At 41.6% G+C, this 19,169-nt stretch overlaps 1 protein-coding gene across 2 annotated transcripts in view; it reads left to right on the top strand.

Annotated features, from left to right (window-relative positions):
* VWA2 (von Willebrand factor A domain containing 2) overlaps nt 1–19,169 on the top strand; it is a 51,752-nt gene that overhangs the window by 20,037 nt on the left and 12,546 nt on the right. Inside the window, exons 3-8 of one of the 2 annotated variants that reach the window (XM_053304814.1) lie at nt 2,454–2,528; nt 6,697–6,830; nt 7,205–7,314; nt 13,947–14,141; nt 15,281–15,414; nt 17,321–17,456. In XM_053304814.1, the coding sequence (XP_053160789.1) occupies nt 2,454–2,528; nt 6,697–6,830; nt 7,205–7,314; nt 13,947–14,141; nt 15,281–15,414; nt 17,321–17,456 (784 nt within the window). Of the gene's footprint in view, nt 1–2,453; nt 2,529–6,696; nt 6,831–7,204; nt 7,315–13,946; nt 14,142–15,280; nt 15,427–17,320; nt 17,457–19,169 lie in introns of both variants that reach the window. The other variant, XM_053304812.1, reaches the window with a different exon arrangement.

The following is a 19,169-nucleotide window of genomic DNA, read 5'->3' as shown; positions in this document are numbered from 1 at the left end:
CAAAAACAGCTAAAGGGGTCTAAGTTGAGCAGGCCTGCTTTATATCATAGCAGCAGGAATAGTGGACAAAGCCATAATTAAACAAGACATGCTCAGATGGCCCAAGCAACAACCTCAGAGCCATAAGCACTGGTGGCCAGAGACACCTTTGCATTGGAGGCAGGGTGCCAAATGCCCATTCCTGATTTCAAATGGCATCAGGGGTCAGCAGGGGGCATATTGCCACTTTGCTGGTGCCCAGTAATCTACTGCTTGAGGTGACTGCCTCATCTCTCTTCATGGAAGAACTGCCCTGGCAATAGAACTTTGCCATGTTTTCAAACTGCTTATAAAATATGTTATAACTGTTGCAAAAAGAAGCGTGTTAGAATGTATACAATTATGTAATACAATTCAAGCCATCTCTTTCAATTCCATTTCATCCTCTCATGTTCTTTACCAAAGCAAAATACTTTTAACAGTTATTTACGATTTTATAATGTACAAAAACATTACTTTTAAATTTTAAATAAATTTTATTTTACAAAATTATGTATTTATTTAGCATATTTTATACCACCCACAACCTGCATAATACAGGTGAAACTCGGAAAATTAGAATATCGTGCAAAAGTCCATTAATTTCAGTAATGCAAATTAAAAGGTGAAACTGATATATGAGACAGACGCATTACATGCAAAGCGAGATAAGTCAAGCCTTAATTTGTTATAATTGTGATGATCATGGCATACAGCTCATGAAAACCCCAAATCCACAATCTCAGAAAATTAGAATATTACATGGAACCAAGAAGACAAGGATTGTAGAATAGAACAGTATTGGACCTCTGAAAAGTATAAGCATGCATATGTATTCAGTACTTGGTTTGGGCCCCTTTTGCAGCAATTACTGCCTCAATGCGGTATGGCATGGATGTTATCAGCCTGTGGCACTGATGAGGTATTATGGAAGACCAGGATGCTTCATTAGCGGCCTTCAGCAATTCTGCATTGTTTGGTCTCATGTCTCTCATCCTTCTCTTTGCAATGCCCCATAGATTCTCTATGGGGTCAGGTCAGGCGAGTTTGCTGGCCAATCAAGCACAGTACTGTATACTTTTCAGAGGTCCGATATTGTTCTATTCTTCAGTCCTTGTCTTCTTGGTTCCATGTAATATTCTAATTTTCTGAGATTGTGGATTTGGGGTTTTCATGAGCTGTATGCCATGATCATCACAATTATAACAAATTAAGGCTTCACTTATCTCGCTTTGCATGTAATGCGTCTGTCTCATATATCAGTTTCACCTTTTAATTTGCATTACTGAAATTAATGGACTTTTGCACGATATTCTAATTTTCCAAGTTTCACCTGTAGACTTCTCAATGTAAGAAAGTGTATCAAATTGTTGTCCATCTTTTACATGTGTAAAATTTGGTACTATTGCATAGTCCCATAATTTTATTATCCATTCCTTAACTGATAGAATTCTGTCATATACTTAACTGATAGAATATTTTCTATGCTTATCATACATAAAGCAAAGTTCTTTTACTGTTGGAGCTATGAAATATTTTTCATTCCTTTGTGTCTTCTGCTTCTTCTATATAGAATTAAATCTGAGCTTCTACAGCCTCTGTACCATTGAGCTCTGAAGGGGCCTGTTTATAAGAATTTAACATGGGCCCCACTGGATAATTTCCCAATAGAGATCAGTGGGAAACCCAAAAAGAAAAATAACTCCCAAATGGCTGGTCAGAAAGCTCTGAAATGTCACACGGTGCATGATAGTAGCATTAAGCGTGCAGACCTTTATGGATATTGGTTCACTTGGTGTGTGTTTTAAATGATTTTTTTTTTAAAGCTTCTAAACACTTTTTGTCATAATTGCGTTGTTTCATGGCAAATAAGTTCTGGAATTGAATCCCCACTCTGTCTATCATTCAAGCCTCATTGGGAGGAAACTTTCTCTTGACTTCATAATGAGCTGTACACCAGTTTTTGGGACCCCGTGTTATAACTACCTGTTTGTATGGCAATTTGGTACTTTAAATTGATGCCTCGTTTGAAAAGGAAAAGAAATACTGGCTGCCATGCAAACTAACAAAGCACATATGTAGTGATGCTGTACATGTGCTCTAGGAAAAGGAGTTTTTTTCATCTATCTCCCCTTTGTTCTGGACTGTGACTGCCCCAGATATGTCCCTGAGGGCTGCACAACCCTCAGAAACATATTTTCAGGAGTCAGAGTAGAAAAGAGATAGATCAAAATCACCCCTGTACCAGAGTGTGCATACAGTGAAATTACATGTGCACCACCTTGGTCTGGATGCCAGCTACTGTTTTGTCCCAAAGAGGGACAATCCTTGTTTTCATCTGACATTATTTGGCTGACATAATGCTTTGAAGAGATTTTCCTAGGATGCTTTAGTAATAACTAATTAACAGCACTGGCCACAATTTGATCTTTCAGCATCAGCATTGTGGAGCATTCAAGAATTACATGTCAACCAGGAAACCATTGAGAAAATTTCAGCAGCTGGCCAGTGTAAGTTTTTGTTTATTGCACTTAAAAATACATGAATGTCTTTGCAGATCTGGATGTATCTGCTGTTTCCCCTTCGTTCCCAATAATGCCTTTCCCTCTGCAGCCTGTTACTGTTGGTTCCATGTGCAGAAGTGTTTAGGTAGAACTGTCTTCCAAACTCAGAGTCACTTCCATGTAATGAAGTTGTCACAAGGGAAGGATTTAAATAGGTATCTTTTCATGAGTCAGCATGGGTATGTGAAGCACTGTGCATCTCTTTCAGTTTCAGCATGTTTTGGCTTTCAAGAGCTATGTAAATAAGTTAACACCATAATATGGGACATGACTCTAAGCAACATGAACAATGAAGGTTTCTTTTACAGGAGTTTAGAATTCTGACTTCTGTTGAAGGTCCACTTTGAAATCAGATTATTGTCTTCTTTTAGCCTGCTGCATATCCTACAATGAATCCTTTTCTTTGCTTCCTGGAAAAGCAGAGTTTCTGCTTCCAGAATCCTGAGCATGGCTCAATGTAGAGAAATTTGGAAACCTTTCCAGCCATCTGTCCAAGTAAATTAGATGACCGTGCCTGCAGAAGAGTCTGTGTGTGCAAGGGTCAGCCCTCCCATCCACATCAAGTCATTCCTGCCAGTATTTCTGTATTAATAGCAACACATGTAATATCCTCCTTGACTGCATTGGCATTTACATGATCTTACATTATCGTAAATTCTTCTTTTTTGTTAATTCAGTTCTAATATGATCCTTTGTTGCTGAAACATCTCAGTCTTCCAGCAGCCTTTTAATTAGGAGTGTAATGGACTGTCAGTATACAGGAGTGAACAAGTTTACTGTATAACATGGCTCAGTGGCCTTCAATGGAATGAACTCAAACTTTCAAGCCCTTTTAATCTGTTATTAGAAAATGTCTGGTTTTAATCCTACTAACTAGACAGAAATCTAAAAGGGATAATAAGGTACTGTCCTGGAACAGAAGGTATGTGTATATGTGAGAGAGAAAGAGATAGAGATGCATTTTATAACCAAGATTACAAAAATACCAGTTTCTCATTTCCCTCCGTACAAACTGCTTCTAGAACATAAGAACAGCCCTGCTGGATCAGACCCAAGGCCCATCCAGTCCAGCATTTTGTTTCCCACAGTGGCCCACCAGATGCCTCTGAGAAGCCTACAGGCAAGAGATGAGGGCATGCCCTCTCTCCTGCTGTTACTCCTCTGCAACTGGCATTTAGAGGCATCTTGCCTCTGAGGCTGGAGGTGGGCTATAACCACCAGACTAGTAGCCAATAAGAACATAAGCAGCAAACATGTCAGTTTCTTCACACATTGACATGCTTGCTTTTCAAAATCAGGCTGGCTTAGTTTAATTTCTATCCCACTCTCACTCAAGAACTTGGAAGGGGTACAAACAGTTTAAGGGGGGGAAATGCAATAAAAGTGTACACAAATATATAGAAATTAAAATGAATCCTCCTCCCAATGAGTGTTCCCTCTAACAGGGATTCCCTGATGTTGTTCACAACTCCCAGCATCCCCAGCTGCAATGGCCTTTGGCTGGGGATTCTGGGAGTTGTAGTCAACAACATGTGGGAATTCCTGTTAGAGGGAACACTTCTCCCAATTAAGTGTCAATATTAAATGACACTTAATTGGTATGTCAGTATTGAGGACCATGAAATTCTTCACGTTCCTTTGTCTTCAGCTAAACTTTGGAGACTCAGATCTGTAATCAAATTTCTCAATATTTCAATTTTTACTTTAGAGCGGCAATGCAGTGGATTTGGTTTTTGTTGAAGAAGGGCTGTTTAGCTTTCTCCTTCGGTGATGCTTTCCGATATAATGCCCTCCCCCACTCACATGGGTGTTTTTATTTCAGAACAGTAATACTGAGAGATCTGATCATGGATCTCCTACATCTTCAGTAGTTTGGGGGACGAAATTTGTTAGACACTATTTCAGACTTTACTCATAGACTTTGCTGTATGATCTTAGAAGAAACTGAGGTTGAGGCTTGTGACAACTAAGGCTGTGTCCAGTAGGGTTCCCAACCCTCCAAGAGCAGCCTGGAGTTGCTAGGAATCAGCATGGATTTCCAGGTGACTATTGAAAACAAATTGGAGATTTAATGGCTTGATATTGTGAAAAATATTAGGAGAAAAATGTTGGAGGGGAGGAATCTCCAGGAATAGCTTCAGTGAGAGGTGCTAGTCCCGGTCCTGGTCCTTTCTGTGCCCCCTTTCAGGTGCTGTTGCACAGAATCAGCCCTTAGTCACTGATATTACTAATCCCCAGTCATCTGGACAGATATCTTTATTTCTAAAAGAAACGTTAAGGATGCAGATTATTTCCAGTGACTAAATCTAATTCCACCACATTTTGAAGGACATGTTGTGCTTTGCACAATTTCACAAGATCCTCCCTATAAGGAGAAAGGATAACCTTAACTTAACCTGACTCTCTAAAAACATTAAATGTCTAACTTGGCACATACACCACCATGGCAACTAGTAATTACTTTGCCAGCAAGTTTGTGCATGCTTAGGTAACATCAGGACATGGTCTCGGGAAAACCTGATGCCAGAATGAAACTGACTGTGTGAAAAACATATTTCAGTCAAGCCACAAGTCTCTGATCTGATACGTTTAATAAAATCTTAGGGTTGCAGGAGGTCTTAAGGGTCATTAACTTCAGTTCCTTTTGGCAGTGTATAATGTGCCTAAACTATCCCAAGAGAAGTAACATCCCCTGCTGTGCATCATTGTTTGTGCCTTTATAATACACTGGGTGACTATGGAAAACAGTCTTCCTTTTAATGTATAAACAGCATTAATGTACTGTAGTAATGATTGATCAACAATGTATGATTGCTGTTCCAGATGGAACCTCAATTCTCTGCAGCATGTGGGGTTTAAAAGCCCAGGAGAACTTAATGTTGCTTCCTTTACTGCTAGAAATTCCTGGTAGAGAGGCCATGAATTAAGACATGCAGGTGTCTTGCCTTTCTCAAGGCTAGTACCTGGGATCTTAGTAGTTTGACCTTTTCTTTTTCTCCCTGTGAAAATGTGTGTGGCAGGGCAGGAAGGTTAGTTGAGCTTAGAGGAGTGATCAGTATTTGGGGTATATATTAATTTAGGGCTTAATCCTGAAAGACATTGACTACGCTGGAGCCATGTGTAATAGCTGCCGAAAAGATCACTTGGGCCTGCATGATTCACTGTACCTGCATGAAAAGATTCATTGTACCTGCACGAAGGGATCATTGTTTACAATATTTGGCCACAGTAGTTGACCCAAGGTTACTGTCCGTCAGTTTCCTAGATTTCTGAGTGGCTGGGATTACAATGGTAATACTGATCTGAACCACATAGAGGCTACACATGATTGCCTTTCTCATGTGGTTGCAGGCATCATGGAGAAATCTTAAAGTAGCGAATACATAGCTACCGATCACCTGACTCTACCCATTGTGAATATGATCTAGATACTGGAAATATTAGCAGTTGGGGATATACTGGTAGCCCTCGTTATCTGTGGAGATTCTGTTCCCATCAATTTTCATGGATAACAGAACTGCAGATAACAAGACTTTTAAGTCAATGGCAAAGGGGTGGGGTGGGGGTTAGGTTCCTGGAGTACAAAAAAGAAAAAGAAAAAAGGAATAGAAAGGCAGAAATTGGAGAGATAGTGTACTGTGCCATGCTCTGCAGGTCTCCAGCACTGTTCCCTCTAACAGGGATTCCCAGGTGTTGTTCACTACAACTCCCAGCATCCCCAGCTGCAGTGGCCTTTGGCTGGGGATTCTGGGAGTTGCAGTCCAGGAATCTGGGAATCTCTGTTAGAGGGGACACTGGTCTCCAGCTGTCTACCAATGCCCCCCCCCAACCCCCAATTCAGCTGAAAAATCATGGGGATTTTTTTTTTAAACAAAAGAGCCACAAAATGGCTCTGTTTAGCAAAATGGTGGCCAAAAATGACCTCGGAGGTCATTTCCAGTCACCCTGAAACTGCAAATTCCTACAATTTTTAAAGTTCATATACCAAGGTTGGGTTTCCCTTGCCCAACGATGGATATGCAAAAATGTGGGTGGCTGGATCACGGGTGATGAGGGCCACCTGTACTTTCCCCCCCTTAATGAACAGAGTGCATTTGCTTTTGTCTTCTTCCAGTAATGAATTGTTCCGCCCCAGTGGATATTTTGTTTCTGTTAGATGGATCCTATAGCATTGGCAAAGGAAGCTTTGAAAGGTCAAAACACGTAGCCATCAAGCTGTGTGATGCTTTGGACATCAGTCCTGAGAAGGTGAGCACACTGGTGTATTGTACGCAACTGATACCAAGAACATGGCTATACTGGAAGAATCGTACCACGTTTGTGGGTGCAAAAGCATGCCAGAATTTAAAGTAATGGGGCAGAGGGATTACAACAAGCCTGTAACAGTTATGCTTATGAAAGTGATACATGGTCATTTGGGGGATTCAATGTAAGATCCAAGGATTCCAGGTTGTGTGGATGGATTCTAGGCTATGTAAAAACATGTAGGACACTTGAGGATTTTGGGTGAATACTTACCTGGAGGGTTTCATCTAGTTCCTTTCCCATTTTCCTTGATTAACTAGCTTGAGTGTTCCTAGAGCTGATTAAATTAAATCCATTTTATGGACTTTACCTTTCAGATTAGAGTGGCAGTAATCCAGTTCAGCAGCACTCCGCACTTAGAATTCGCCTTGGATGCATATTTCTCCAAACGAGAGATAAAAGACAAACTTAAGAAGATTGTGTTCAAGTAAGATTATATTATAAGCAGTGGTGCTGTTGTGTCTCACCACCCAGCCTCCCTTGATGTGTGTTTCCTATAGTTTAAATGAGGCAAAAAGAAATAGTTGGAAAGGAATATTTGCATTTTGACAGTTTCCTGTGAATATAGAATACTGTTTGGACTCCTTTTCAGTTTGAATTTTGTTCACAAACTGTTTACACCAGCCCCTGCTAACTGGGCAAAGAGGCACCTTTTTCCATGGTGATTCTCTTTATTGAGCGGGGGAGAGTAACTGGCCCTATCCACCCGCAGCACAGTACTTCCAGTGACTGTTGCTGGTGTCTATCTTGTGTTTCTTTTTAGAATGTGAGCCCTTTGGGGACAGGGAGCCATCTTATTTATTTATTATTTCTCTGTGTAAACCGCCCTGAGCCATTTTTGGAAGGGCGGTATAGAAATCGAATTAATAATAATAATAATAATAATAATAATAATAATAATAATAGCAACCAAGCTGATTTTTTCTTCACAGTATAATTCAATGAGGTTTTTCTCATGTACACCCAAACCCAGGCTAGGGTTAGGCTTTGCATGAGAACCCCCAGAATCGGGCCTAATCCCAGTGGGGCAGCACTGCCTAGCTCAGCTTTTCAACCTGGCTCTTAGCTGGGATTAAAGGCTCCAGCAAGCCCTTAACCCAGACTCTGGGATTGTGTTCACTGGGGCTGCATTCAACTCCGGCAGACATGGAGATGGGTGCCTAGAGTGCCAATCTCTTGGGTAATCCCCTAATGCACCACAAATGTTGCATGTGCATTGAGGGATATCCAGAGGCTGGGACACATCATCCCAGAGCTCCTCACTATGTAATGCAGATCGTCTGGGAGCGCGGTCCGTGCTCCCAGCAACATTCAGGTGCTCATCTGGGAGGGAGGTGAGACCAGCCTTCTCCCCACCACGCGGCCATTTGAATGGCCCCAATGACATTGATTGACTCCTGTTGAAAGTAGGTTAGTAGGATTTATACTGCTTTCAGATGAAATGTTTCAGTGATCATAATAAGTTGGATGCCAGTTTCTACTTCAATAAAAGCAAGCGCTCTCAATGGAAGAAGTTGAATATGCGCATGACTACCCTGTCTGTTTGTCTCTGTTGTGTGGCAGCTCTTGCTCATGGCAAAATGTTATCAGATTCTCTTGCCATGAACAGAAGTGTAATTAAGCATTTCATTTATGCTCATGGCAAATTGAAGACTCGTTGACCATGAGCAGAGAGGTGCCCCAAGTAAAGAAGCAGGAAGAGCACCAGAAGCAGAACAGCTCTGCTCATTATCCCTAAATGTGTAAATATCCCTGCATTTAATTATAGCTAGGACACTGCACTCTTTGTCAAATAATTTCTGGTGTTAAAATCTTAAGTGACATGGGCTGAGTTCACACAATCACAAGAGTCCTGGCTAAGAAATTAATCTGGATTAATGAGCCCCATGGAACTGAGTATGAGATTTGGAGAGGAGTGCTGACCTTGTGGTAGCAAGCATGACTTGTCCCCTTAGCTAAGCAGGGTCCGCCCTGGTTGCATTTGAATGGGAGACTAGAAGTGTGAGCACTGTAAGATATTCCCCTCAGGGGATGGAGCCGCTCTGGGAAGAGCATCTAGGTTCCAAGTTCGCTCCCTGGCTTCTCCAAGATAGGGCTGAGAGAGACTCCTGCCTGAAATCTTGGAGAAGCCGCTGCCAGTCTGTGTAGACAATACTGAGCTAGCTGGACCAAGGGTCTGACTCAGTATATGACAGCTTCCTATGTTCCTTTGAGAACCCATCATTTCAGGACAATCCTGGACAAACCGCTTCAGTTAGCCAGCATTTAACAAAATATATAATCAAATGCTGGTTAACTGGAAAATAAGGGTGGATTTGGATGTGCACTTACCATATCTGAGACCTTAGTCTGACTTTTCTTTCTCGGTGTGTGAGCCCATGTCAAGTACTGACACACATTTCTGCATGTGTCTGTATGTCTTGTTGATGCTGACAATGCAGCATTGCCACACCCCCAGCAAGCACAAGACAAGGCTGCTTTCTGGTGGCAAGTTAACATCACTGCACAAATGTAGTGAGTCATGCATATGGTTATGCATGTAAATGTGAGGTATATGTGTGTTCTATTATCTAGTGTACAGAGTGAGAAAAAACCATCTTGGTTTTAGTAAATTAACTAAATTGAAATCAGCCAGCTCATGGGTTGGAAGGCGTTCCAACTCCCAAATTTAAAAACAATCTGGCCGCACAGAACACAATATATATATATATTTAAAATCATTGCAGACAGCTTTTTAAAAGGAAGTTGTTATGCTAGTTTTGAGTCATTGGGGGGAGTGGAAATAAAACCAGTAATAAAGTGCAGCTGGCTAGGGAAGCTGGGACTGCTACTGCAACACTGTTGATGCTTCCCTGACTTGTGAATTGAGACAGAAAATATTGGAGTAGAGGAGGGACGAAAGAAAATCAAAGCCTGTTCGCAGCCATTTAGAGCACTGAGAATTACAGGGCGGGTGGTGGGGGAACCAAAACCCTAGGGAACTCAAAGCTGAGTATGATCAGCATATACATCGAGAAATAAAGAAATGTCAATAGAGTGTCACTTTAAAAATGAATAAACTTGGCCCAGAATCAAAAGTGCTTAGATGTAACAATAAAGAATAATACTATGTTCAAAAAAGAGAATTGACTTATCCCTAATTACAGTGGGTTAAAATAAAAGTCATAGTAAGAGGTGGTATGTAGGCCTAAGCAAATTCGGATTTAAAAAATTGGATTTTATCCTAAATTTCCCAAAATCGTTAAAAAAAATTGGTAAAATCCAAATCTGATTTTTAAAAAAATCAATAGATTGATAAGTGGGAATTAATTCCAAAATAACAAAGGTAATTTCAGATATACTTCAGAATTTTGGAATTTGCAAAATGGCACCATTCCCCCCCTAGAAGAAATGGGGGGGGGAATCACTGGTTGGTCTTAGAACCTTGAAACCTGCCACACATATGGGGAAGGAGGTCAGGGCCCCCTCTAGTGAATATGAAGAGAATTTTCCAATTACCTGATTTTTGGTAAATTTTTGTCAACTTTGTTTTTTTAAAAGGCTAAAAATTGTGAAATCTGGCTTGTTTCAAAAATTCTGAAACTGAAGACCCTCCTTGTAACATCATCCCACCAGCATGTGGAGGAATCTGCCCTTTGCCTTCATGAAAAGGTGTAACAGTATGCCCCTCCCCAATTTTATATCTCCTGAATGGATGGGCATACAGTTATGAAATCTGGCACACATGAAGTCTACATTAGCAAGACTCTGTAATTTTATTTCAAGACTATTGATAACTCCTCTGATTGGGGGGGGGGTTATTTTGGGGGAGGGATTAAACATTTTAAAAAGGGCTAAAACTGGCTTCTTTCAAGCCAGAACTTTACAAAGTGTTCTGGATCTGAAGCGCTCCCTAGGACCATCATTCCTCCCCCATATGGAGGGGAAAGGACATTCCTTTTATTTTATATTAATTTTTGTCTTCCCCATTGCATAAGCACACAGTTAGTAAAAGTGAAAGTAATTTGAATTTTTCTATTTTTGTGGTTAAAAAGAATTTCTCACTTTCCCTTCTAGGCATTAAGGGGTTAAAAAGTTTGAAGTCATTTTCATCCTTTGAAAAGGTCTGCCTATTCCTGTAATGGGGAAGGAAACAACTAATATAAAATCAAAGGAATGTCCTTTTTCCTCCACATGGAGGTAGAATTATGGTCCAAGAAGGGTCTTCAGTTTCAGATCTTTTTGTAAAATTTGGGCATGAAACAAGCCAGATTTCACTATTTTTAGACATTTAAAAAAAACTTTCAAAAATTCACCAAAATTCAGGGAATTGATCAATTATCTCCAAATTCACTACAGCCCTCCCCCCGCTGACCTCCTTCCCCACATGTTTGGCAAGTTTCAAGACTCTAAAACCAATCAGTGATTTGGGGTTATTCCCCCCCTCCATCCCCCCATTAACTGCTATTGGAGTTGGTTTTTTGGTTTCCCCCCCCAAATTTATGTCAGAGTTTGGATTTGAATTCCAAGTCTGATTTGATATCCAGCATCACCAGAACCCATGGATTTCGGATTCAAAATAGTCAAAATCAGATTGGGTCGAATCCCAACCCAAATTTTCTGAATTCACAGAGGCCTAATACGTAGTGCTCTAAGGTTCTTGGAACAATATGGGTAGCGAGGCCTATTCTCTATCTTAGCTGCTAGCAATAAATTCCTAATATCTGCAAGTTTGTACTGTGTAAATGCATTGTCTCTAATCTCCACAGCAATGTTTATAATCCTCTCTCTTCTTCATAGTAAAGAGAAAAACTGCATCTGTAGTAGTAATTATGTTACTACTACTATTATTATTTATTTAATAGTAGTATTTAATAGTTTACTATTAATAGTAGTAAACTGCATCTGAACCATTTTTGGAAGGGCGATATAGAAATCAAATAAATAATAAAATGAATGAATGAATGAATAGTAACATAATTTGTATGTGAAATGTTAGCATTTTCATCATCCTTTCCCTGATTGTTTTCACAACATCCGGCACTTTAAATATTTTCTCATATTTCTTGCAGTCTAAACACTTTGTGTATTCTGCATGTTCCCCCACACCAATAAATAAATAAAATCTCTGCAGTGGCCAAAATATTGTGCTAGTAGACCTGATGGTCAGCTAGTAAAATCCAAGTGGGTTTCCAGGAACTGCAATTAATGTCTGGGACTTCGGAGGCCTAATTCTTAACAGATGTTGGAGCTGAAGTGTGGGAGCACCCGAAGAAGCTGCACCTGCAGCGGATGCTAGACCTTTAGAAATAGACTACAGCTCTTGGCTTGGGGAAGAGGACAATTTCAGGTCCTTGTGGGGGGAGTCACAGTGATGTGATAGCCAGAGAGAGTTAATGCCTTCCTCTTGGATGGGATTGTCATGTGGAGCGAAGGCGGGGGTGGTTATAAATGTTTTTGTGTAATGTTTAGTTAGGCTAGGGGTAGGCAGCCTTGGCTTTCCAGATGTTGCTGGGATGATGGGAGTTGTCATTCAACAAAAGCTGGAGAGCCGTGATTGTCTGCCCCTGAGTTAGGCCCTAATTGATGATGATTGTTTATAGAATAGGGCTTCACGTGGTTACAAAAATGGTAGGTGTGGATCTACCATTGGGAAACTGAGTGCAGAGCATACAAGCTGCCAGTGGGGTCAGGGTGGGGGGAGCCGCATAATGCCTGCCCCTTCATCCAGTCACCTGCATCCATCCCTCCATGGCTCCCGCTCAGCCACATCACTGCTAATTTGCCTCCCTTTACCAGTGGCGACACAGTCTAATGACATCACTGCCTGGCACCCATGTGATGGATAGGGAGGCAGTGAGTCCACAGGTAAGTGGGAGCCAGGTAGGAAGGCAGGTGGGTGGGCAGAGGCTAGCAGCAGTAGGAGCCACCAAAAATACTTACTGCGGGCCACCGCCAACATCACTATGCTAGTCTCTCTCTCTGTCTCTGTCTCTGTCTCTGTCTCTGTCTCTCTCTCTCTCTCTCTCTCTCTCTCTCTCTCTCAGCAGATGGGTAGGGAAGGAAACAGAAATAATATAGAAGAGCAATATGCATCACCTTAGAAGTATTTTTGAACATAAGAAAAGCCCTGCTGGATCAGGCCCAAGGCCCATCTAGTCCAGCATCCTGTTTCACACAGTGGCCCACCAGATGCCTCTGGGAAGTCCACAGGCAAGAGATGAGGGCTCTTACTACTGCTTTTGTTATCCCACTCATTGACAAAAGAGAAAATATTCTCACCATGCTGTCAAATTACAGCCGTAGGTAGCAGCATGATAGATATGGTATCTTATATACATTTAGTACTAGTGCATTTTTAGTACTAGTATATCCTCAAGGAAAGTAAGCTTATGAGATCACCCAGCTGTGTGTGTGTGTCTCCTATCAACTTTGCAATGCCTGGACCAATTTGAACCAAAGTTAGTACAGTTGTAGAGACAAGATGTCATTTGTGATGATGTCATTCTCTCCAATTCAAGATGGCAGATGCATGAACATTTGAGGTGCAAGTGGGCTCACTTGTGAACTGCCTATCTGATTTGAACCAAATTTGGCACAGTTGTAGGGACTTCTCAACAGAGTAGTTTGTGATGATGTCATCCACCCTAATTCAAGATGACTGACACATTCATGTTTGAGGCAGAAGTGGGAACTGATTTGACCAAATTTGTACAGTTGTAGTGACACATAGGGACAGCTCAGTGGTGTGGATTGTGATGATGTCATTCACCCCCATTAAAAATGGTGGATACGTGAACAATTGAGGCAAAAGTAGATTAACCTATGAAGGTGGTAATTATCAATTAAGATTTTAGTGAAAGAAAAGTAGGCAGATTAGTTCTTACCAGAACTTCATGTTTGTATTTATATTGCTAAGAATATTTTTATGTGTTTTGAAAGCACATAAAACAAAATCCTCCTTGCTTCCCTCAATACTGGTCTTCACCAAATGAATTATACTCTGGCAGTGACACTGAGAGAAAACAGAGATGTTCTGGTGGAAACTAAATGGTATTAATGCCTTTACCTTCTCCTCAGAGGTGGGAGAACAGAAACAGGACTTGCTCTGAAATATGTTCTTCGGAAAGGATTCCGTGGGGGCCGAAACTCAACAGTACCCCAAATTCTTATCATCCTAACTGATGGGAGATCGCAGGGCAGTGTGGCAATACCAGCTAAGCAGCTAAAAGAAAGGGGTGTCATCGTGTTTGCCGTGGGAGTCAGCTTTCCAAGGTAAGTTGCCCTCTAGAGTGGAAAAAGACATTAGACGATCCATTGCTATTGGCATGTAACCAATGTTTTGAAGCAAAAATCCTCGATGCTTTAGATAGCTTGATCAAGATGCAGATAGAGTTGTTCAGTGGGGAGAAATATGCCTATTGTGTAGGAGTTTGTTGGTGAGGAAAGTTCTGAGCACTTGATGTGAGCATGCAAGAAAAGCTACAAAATGTAAGTGTGTGTGCATGTGTGCATGCACGCATGCTTGTGGATCTATTTGGAAGAGTAATGGGGAGTGTTGGCTGAGTGTCAGAAGACATGTTATCAGAGCAAATGTTGTAAGCAGGTATTAAGAACAGAAAAGTCATGGATTCTGTTGGTATCAGTGTGTGTGTGTGTGTGTGTGTGTGTGTGTGTGATCATGTTTAATGTTCTATTAAACATAGATTTAATTCTCTCTCTGTGTTTGAGCATGTACATGTTTAATGCTCAATTAAATGGCTGCAGCACATCAATAGGCCAATTCAGACATTATTCTGTATGAGTGTACAAATGTCTGTACATGTGTTTGTATCAATGACTGACAGAAGAGGAGAGGAGAGCTGGTCTTGTGGGAGCAAGCATGACTTGTCCCTATAGCTAAGCAGGGTCTGCCCTGGTTGCATATGAATGGGAGACTTGATGTGTGAGCACTGCAAGATATTCCCCTCAGGGGATGAAGCCACTCTGGGAAGAGCAGAAGGTTTCAAGTTCCCTCCCTGGCTTCTCCAAGATAGGGCTGAGAGAGTTTCCTGCCTGAGTCCTTGGAGAAGCCGCTGCCAGTCTGTGAAGACAATACTGAGCTGGATAGACCAATGGTCTGACTCAGTATATGGCAGTTTCCTATGTTCCTATGTTCCTAACCTGTATTCATTTTAAAAGTGAACCTGAATACAGGCTCTTCAAATGCATGGTCCAGATAGAAAGTGTACTTCTGTACCTGCATTCAACATAACATGTGAATGATTGTATCTGTGTATAGATCTGTACCTCTGAACACCCATTGTGCAACTGTTGAACATAACTTGTGATTGGGCCTACTGTTGTTTATGACACATGTTACTATTCAGCTACTGCAATGTTGTCACACTTTATTGTACTGGATTTCTGTACAGATGGGAAGAACTGCATGCCCTAGCCAGTGAGCCAGTGGAATGGCACTTGCTCTTTGCTGAAGACATTGATGATGCCTCCAATGGCCTCTATACCACCCTTATGAGCTCTTCAATCTGCAGTGCTGCATTTCTGGGTAATCCCGAAGGTGGTGTTTGTGTACTGATTACGTCAACTTTGCTGTCTGTTTTTTAGGGGCCTTCAGCTGTCAAGGTGACCTTTCTCACATATAGATCTGATGCCTCATTTCCCTTTGAAGCTTGTATTTTTAATCTGGCACTTTCTCTTTATCGGGAGCTAGATGAAATTCAAGTTCTTCAGAGGGAAGCATAAATGTCTGGTGATTAAAGATAGAGCCATACTTTCATGAGGGTTCTGTGTAAATAAACATTGCTTCTAGAATTGTCAGGTGCTAACCTTGACAGCCCTTTGCCTGTCTCTTTAACTTTGACCCGTCTCTTTAAGAGTTTGTAGACAATGAGAGAGTATCCAGCGGTGGTGCTCTCTTCATTGCTGCTACAGCAGTCCCTTTCATGCTCTTCTTTTCTCCTTCAGTTTGTGGCAAGTAGGACGGTACTTACATGCCACCACAGTTACTACAGAAAGGTAGGCAAAGGCACTGTTGCAGCAGCAGTGTGGGAGGCACTTACTGAGCCTCTTCACACAATCATCTAAATCTAGGTTAGAGGCAGATAACTCAGGGTTGCATGCTTGTGTGGAACAGGGCAAATCCTCCAAGCCCTGGTAGTCCGAATCTGGGTAACCCTGCTTCCAACCCTCGAACTTAACCCAGGTTGGTGAAGAGTGGGAGCACCGATACCTCAGGTTGTTGACCATGGGTCTGCTTTTTGTGGGTTTTGTAGGTCTCGCCAGTTGGCCGCCATGTTTGTCAGGGAGTGCTGTGGCTAGAGGGGTAGTGATCTGTGAATGTGCCATTTGGCAAAGCACACTCTATGATTGCTTGCGCAAAATGGCTTGAATGGGGCTTCGACAACCTCCTTTCCCCTTGTAGCCAATCAGAGGGCAACTGATAATGTTAGAAGGTTTTTTTTCTTCTCCTGGCAATGTGGAGCACACTGGGGAGGTTTTCCCAGTGCTCGGAGGTTCCTTCCCCCATTTATCCAGCTCCCGGCTGCAGCAATGGAGAATGTGACCGTGGTGCTCATATAGGAGTGGGGTTTGCAGAGCCAATCAGAGGCTCTTCTTGTCTGTCTTAAATAGGGTAAGAACCCTTCCCAGCCCCAAACTACCCCCTTCTGATCCTGTGTAAGAGCCTACTGCCTGCTTCTGGGCTCCTAAAGTGACAGACTGTCAGAAACTCCAGGATAGCACCTGATAGTCCTGACCACTTATGTGCAAAATCCATATGGGGAAGTGGGTAGAGAATGGCTGAAGATTTGCATCTTAATAATGTTGGGGAAGTCAGGCATGAATTCCTGAGGTGTTTCTATAGCATTTAAAATGTGTCCCTATACATTTATGTGAATGTTATTGTTGTTGTTGTTCTTATTTATTGTTAATAATAATTTATTATTCCTAGAGAACCTCCCAAGAACTTGTACTCATGCCTGGCCCTTCTGTTGTGGTCAAGATGCATATCTTTGGCTATTTATTGGCTGGTTCAGTACCCAAGTTTTCAAAAATGCAACGAGGAAAATGCAGCGTGGGAAACCACCAGAAATCTGGCTGCACAGCCAGACTCAAAGGAACAGCTAACCTGCAGAGAAGCACCTTGAATATTAGCCAAGAGCTTTTCTGAGTTCCTCCTGACCCATTTGTCACAGAGCAGGGCTCTTCAACAAAGATACTGTAGAGAACATACAGTGGGTGCTAACCCCAAATGCTGTGTGATCGACCACTAATAAGTAGCCTGTTTGTTTTTTGTTTGCTGAGCTCCCAGTGGCCTTAGTGGTTGGGTGAAAAGAGCTGTAAAGCAGGGAGACCACTTTTCCAGGGTCAGGGATACATGGTCACTTTTGGTTTGGCGAAGCATCTGCTCTCAAACTGCAAATGCCAATTATGAGACTTTTCTCCTCTTTCAGCAGGCTGCAGGGCTGACTCTTACCCCTGTGAGCGCAAAACACTGGAGAGAGCAAAAGAGCTGGTTGGAAACTACTTCTGCTGGAAAGGATCAAAGAGCAATAATGTCGTTCACACATCACTCTGCCCTTTTTACAAGTGAGTCAGCAGTCACGCTTCATCCTCTGATACTTTAGAATGGGTAGATACGGGAAGATTTAGCAAGTCCATGCTTCATTCATGTTACTACATTTTAGGGAAAGAAGTGCAAAGGCAGCATAAAAGCATCATGCTGGCAAACACCTAAAGAAATGTATTGACAATTTTTCCACAACATGTTGCCCAGACCTCTGACCAGCACAGATTTCTATCCCAGTGGTTTCAGAATTGTGCATAAAATGATTGAACAAAAAAAATTCTGTCCTTCCTTCAAAAAAGGAAGGCCTTCCTGGCCTTTTTAAATACAGCTGGAGAGGGGAATAAGTAGATATCCCCAGGGGGAGAGTTTTTTGCCAGATAGATGTCAGCTATTGGAAGGCCAGAGGACAGGGATTATGAAGCAGATCTTAAGGTTTGGGTAGCATGTGGTCCTTTGGGTATTCTGGTCCCAGATCATGTAGGGCTTTAATGACTAGGATCAACATTTTAGATTGGGCCCAAAAATGAGCTGGTAGCCAGTGCCAATGAAGCAAAATCAGTGCAATAGTAATATACCACTGTGCTTTGACAAGTATTCAAGCATTCGTATTATTCTAAAGCCTGTTCATATTGATTTTTAGCCAAGATAAGCCATGAACGTGCATGCACTGCTGCAGATGAGCTTCAACATTCTGAGACTACTGCAAGTAGCAGTTCTGAAATACTTGTGGTTGAATGATAAAAAGTGAATCCTGCATGTGGCAACTGATGTGTGACATCATGTACCGGGAATCTGAACACACCAGTTTTTCCATGGCAGTGTGGTTCTGTTAAAAAGCCCTGCAGAATGGTGTTTGCTGAAGTTTTGTATGTTTAAAGGATAGAGAGAATATTCTGTATATACGTAGCTGTGTATATTGGAATGGTAGTCACGTTGCTTATCATTTTCAGACCTGGAAATAATTTTCTGCATTGCTGGGGGTGGGTGAGTGGTAGAAACCAGTCTTTCCAGTAAAGCACTCAAATTAAACATACTAACACAAGCAATGGGACTGGTAAGAAAAATGGAGACACAAAAAGCCAAAGGGATCTGTCTGAGATCACAACCTGGGTTGCTGGCAAAGCCAGGAGATTAATATAGTTCCTCTCAGGCACAACTCTTCTTGACCATTGCAATAGTGTTGTTTTAGATGCTGGTCTTGTTTTGTATTCATGCATTTCGTAGAGTGTCACTTTGGATTACTTTCCATGCAATTGAAAAATAACCAGATCCAGAGTTCACAGCTGGCCCTAGTATGTAATTGAGGTCTCTCCGGATGTTTTTCATGCCTCTTGGTTGGAAGAGACACTTCCTCTCTGTCTTGTTCCTTTGACAGTGCTATAAGATTGTCACTGATATAGGGAACAGCTTCAATCACTGGCAGGAAATAGTCCCTGCTCATATTGCAGCCAATTTCAAGCCTGAAGACTGCAAACACAGAGCTATATTGTCAGCTCAATGGCAGTAGGTTAAGCAACGAAATTCCACTCATGATGAAATGAGGATATATCTGAATAATATGTAAGATAATGTCAAATGCCTTTAAAGGAACTGGAAGCATGTTAACATCTTTGTAATGGAGGCTTGTACAATAAGTGAAAGGCTTTAGAATAGACCTGAATAGGAGAATGGATATTTGTGTCCTTTTAGTTTGGTTTGGTTTTTGCATCTAAGGAGTTCTGAAAGGATATAAT

This window comes from Hemicordylus capensis, chromosome 3 (assembly GCF_027244095.1).
Source record: "Hemicordylus capensis ecotype Gifberg chromosome 3, rHemCap1.1.pri, whole genome shotgun sequence".
In the NCBI taxonomy this organism is placed as follows: domain Eukaryota; kingdom Metazoa; phylum Chordata; class Lepidosauria; order Squamata; family Cordylidae; genus Hemicordylus; species Hemicordylus capensis.
The sequence above is the reverse complement of the archived record's forward strand: the minus strand, read 5'-3'. Positions and strand labels throughout refer to the sequence as shown.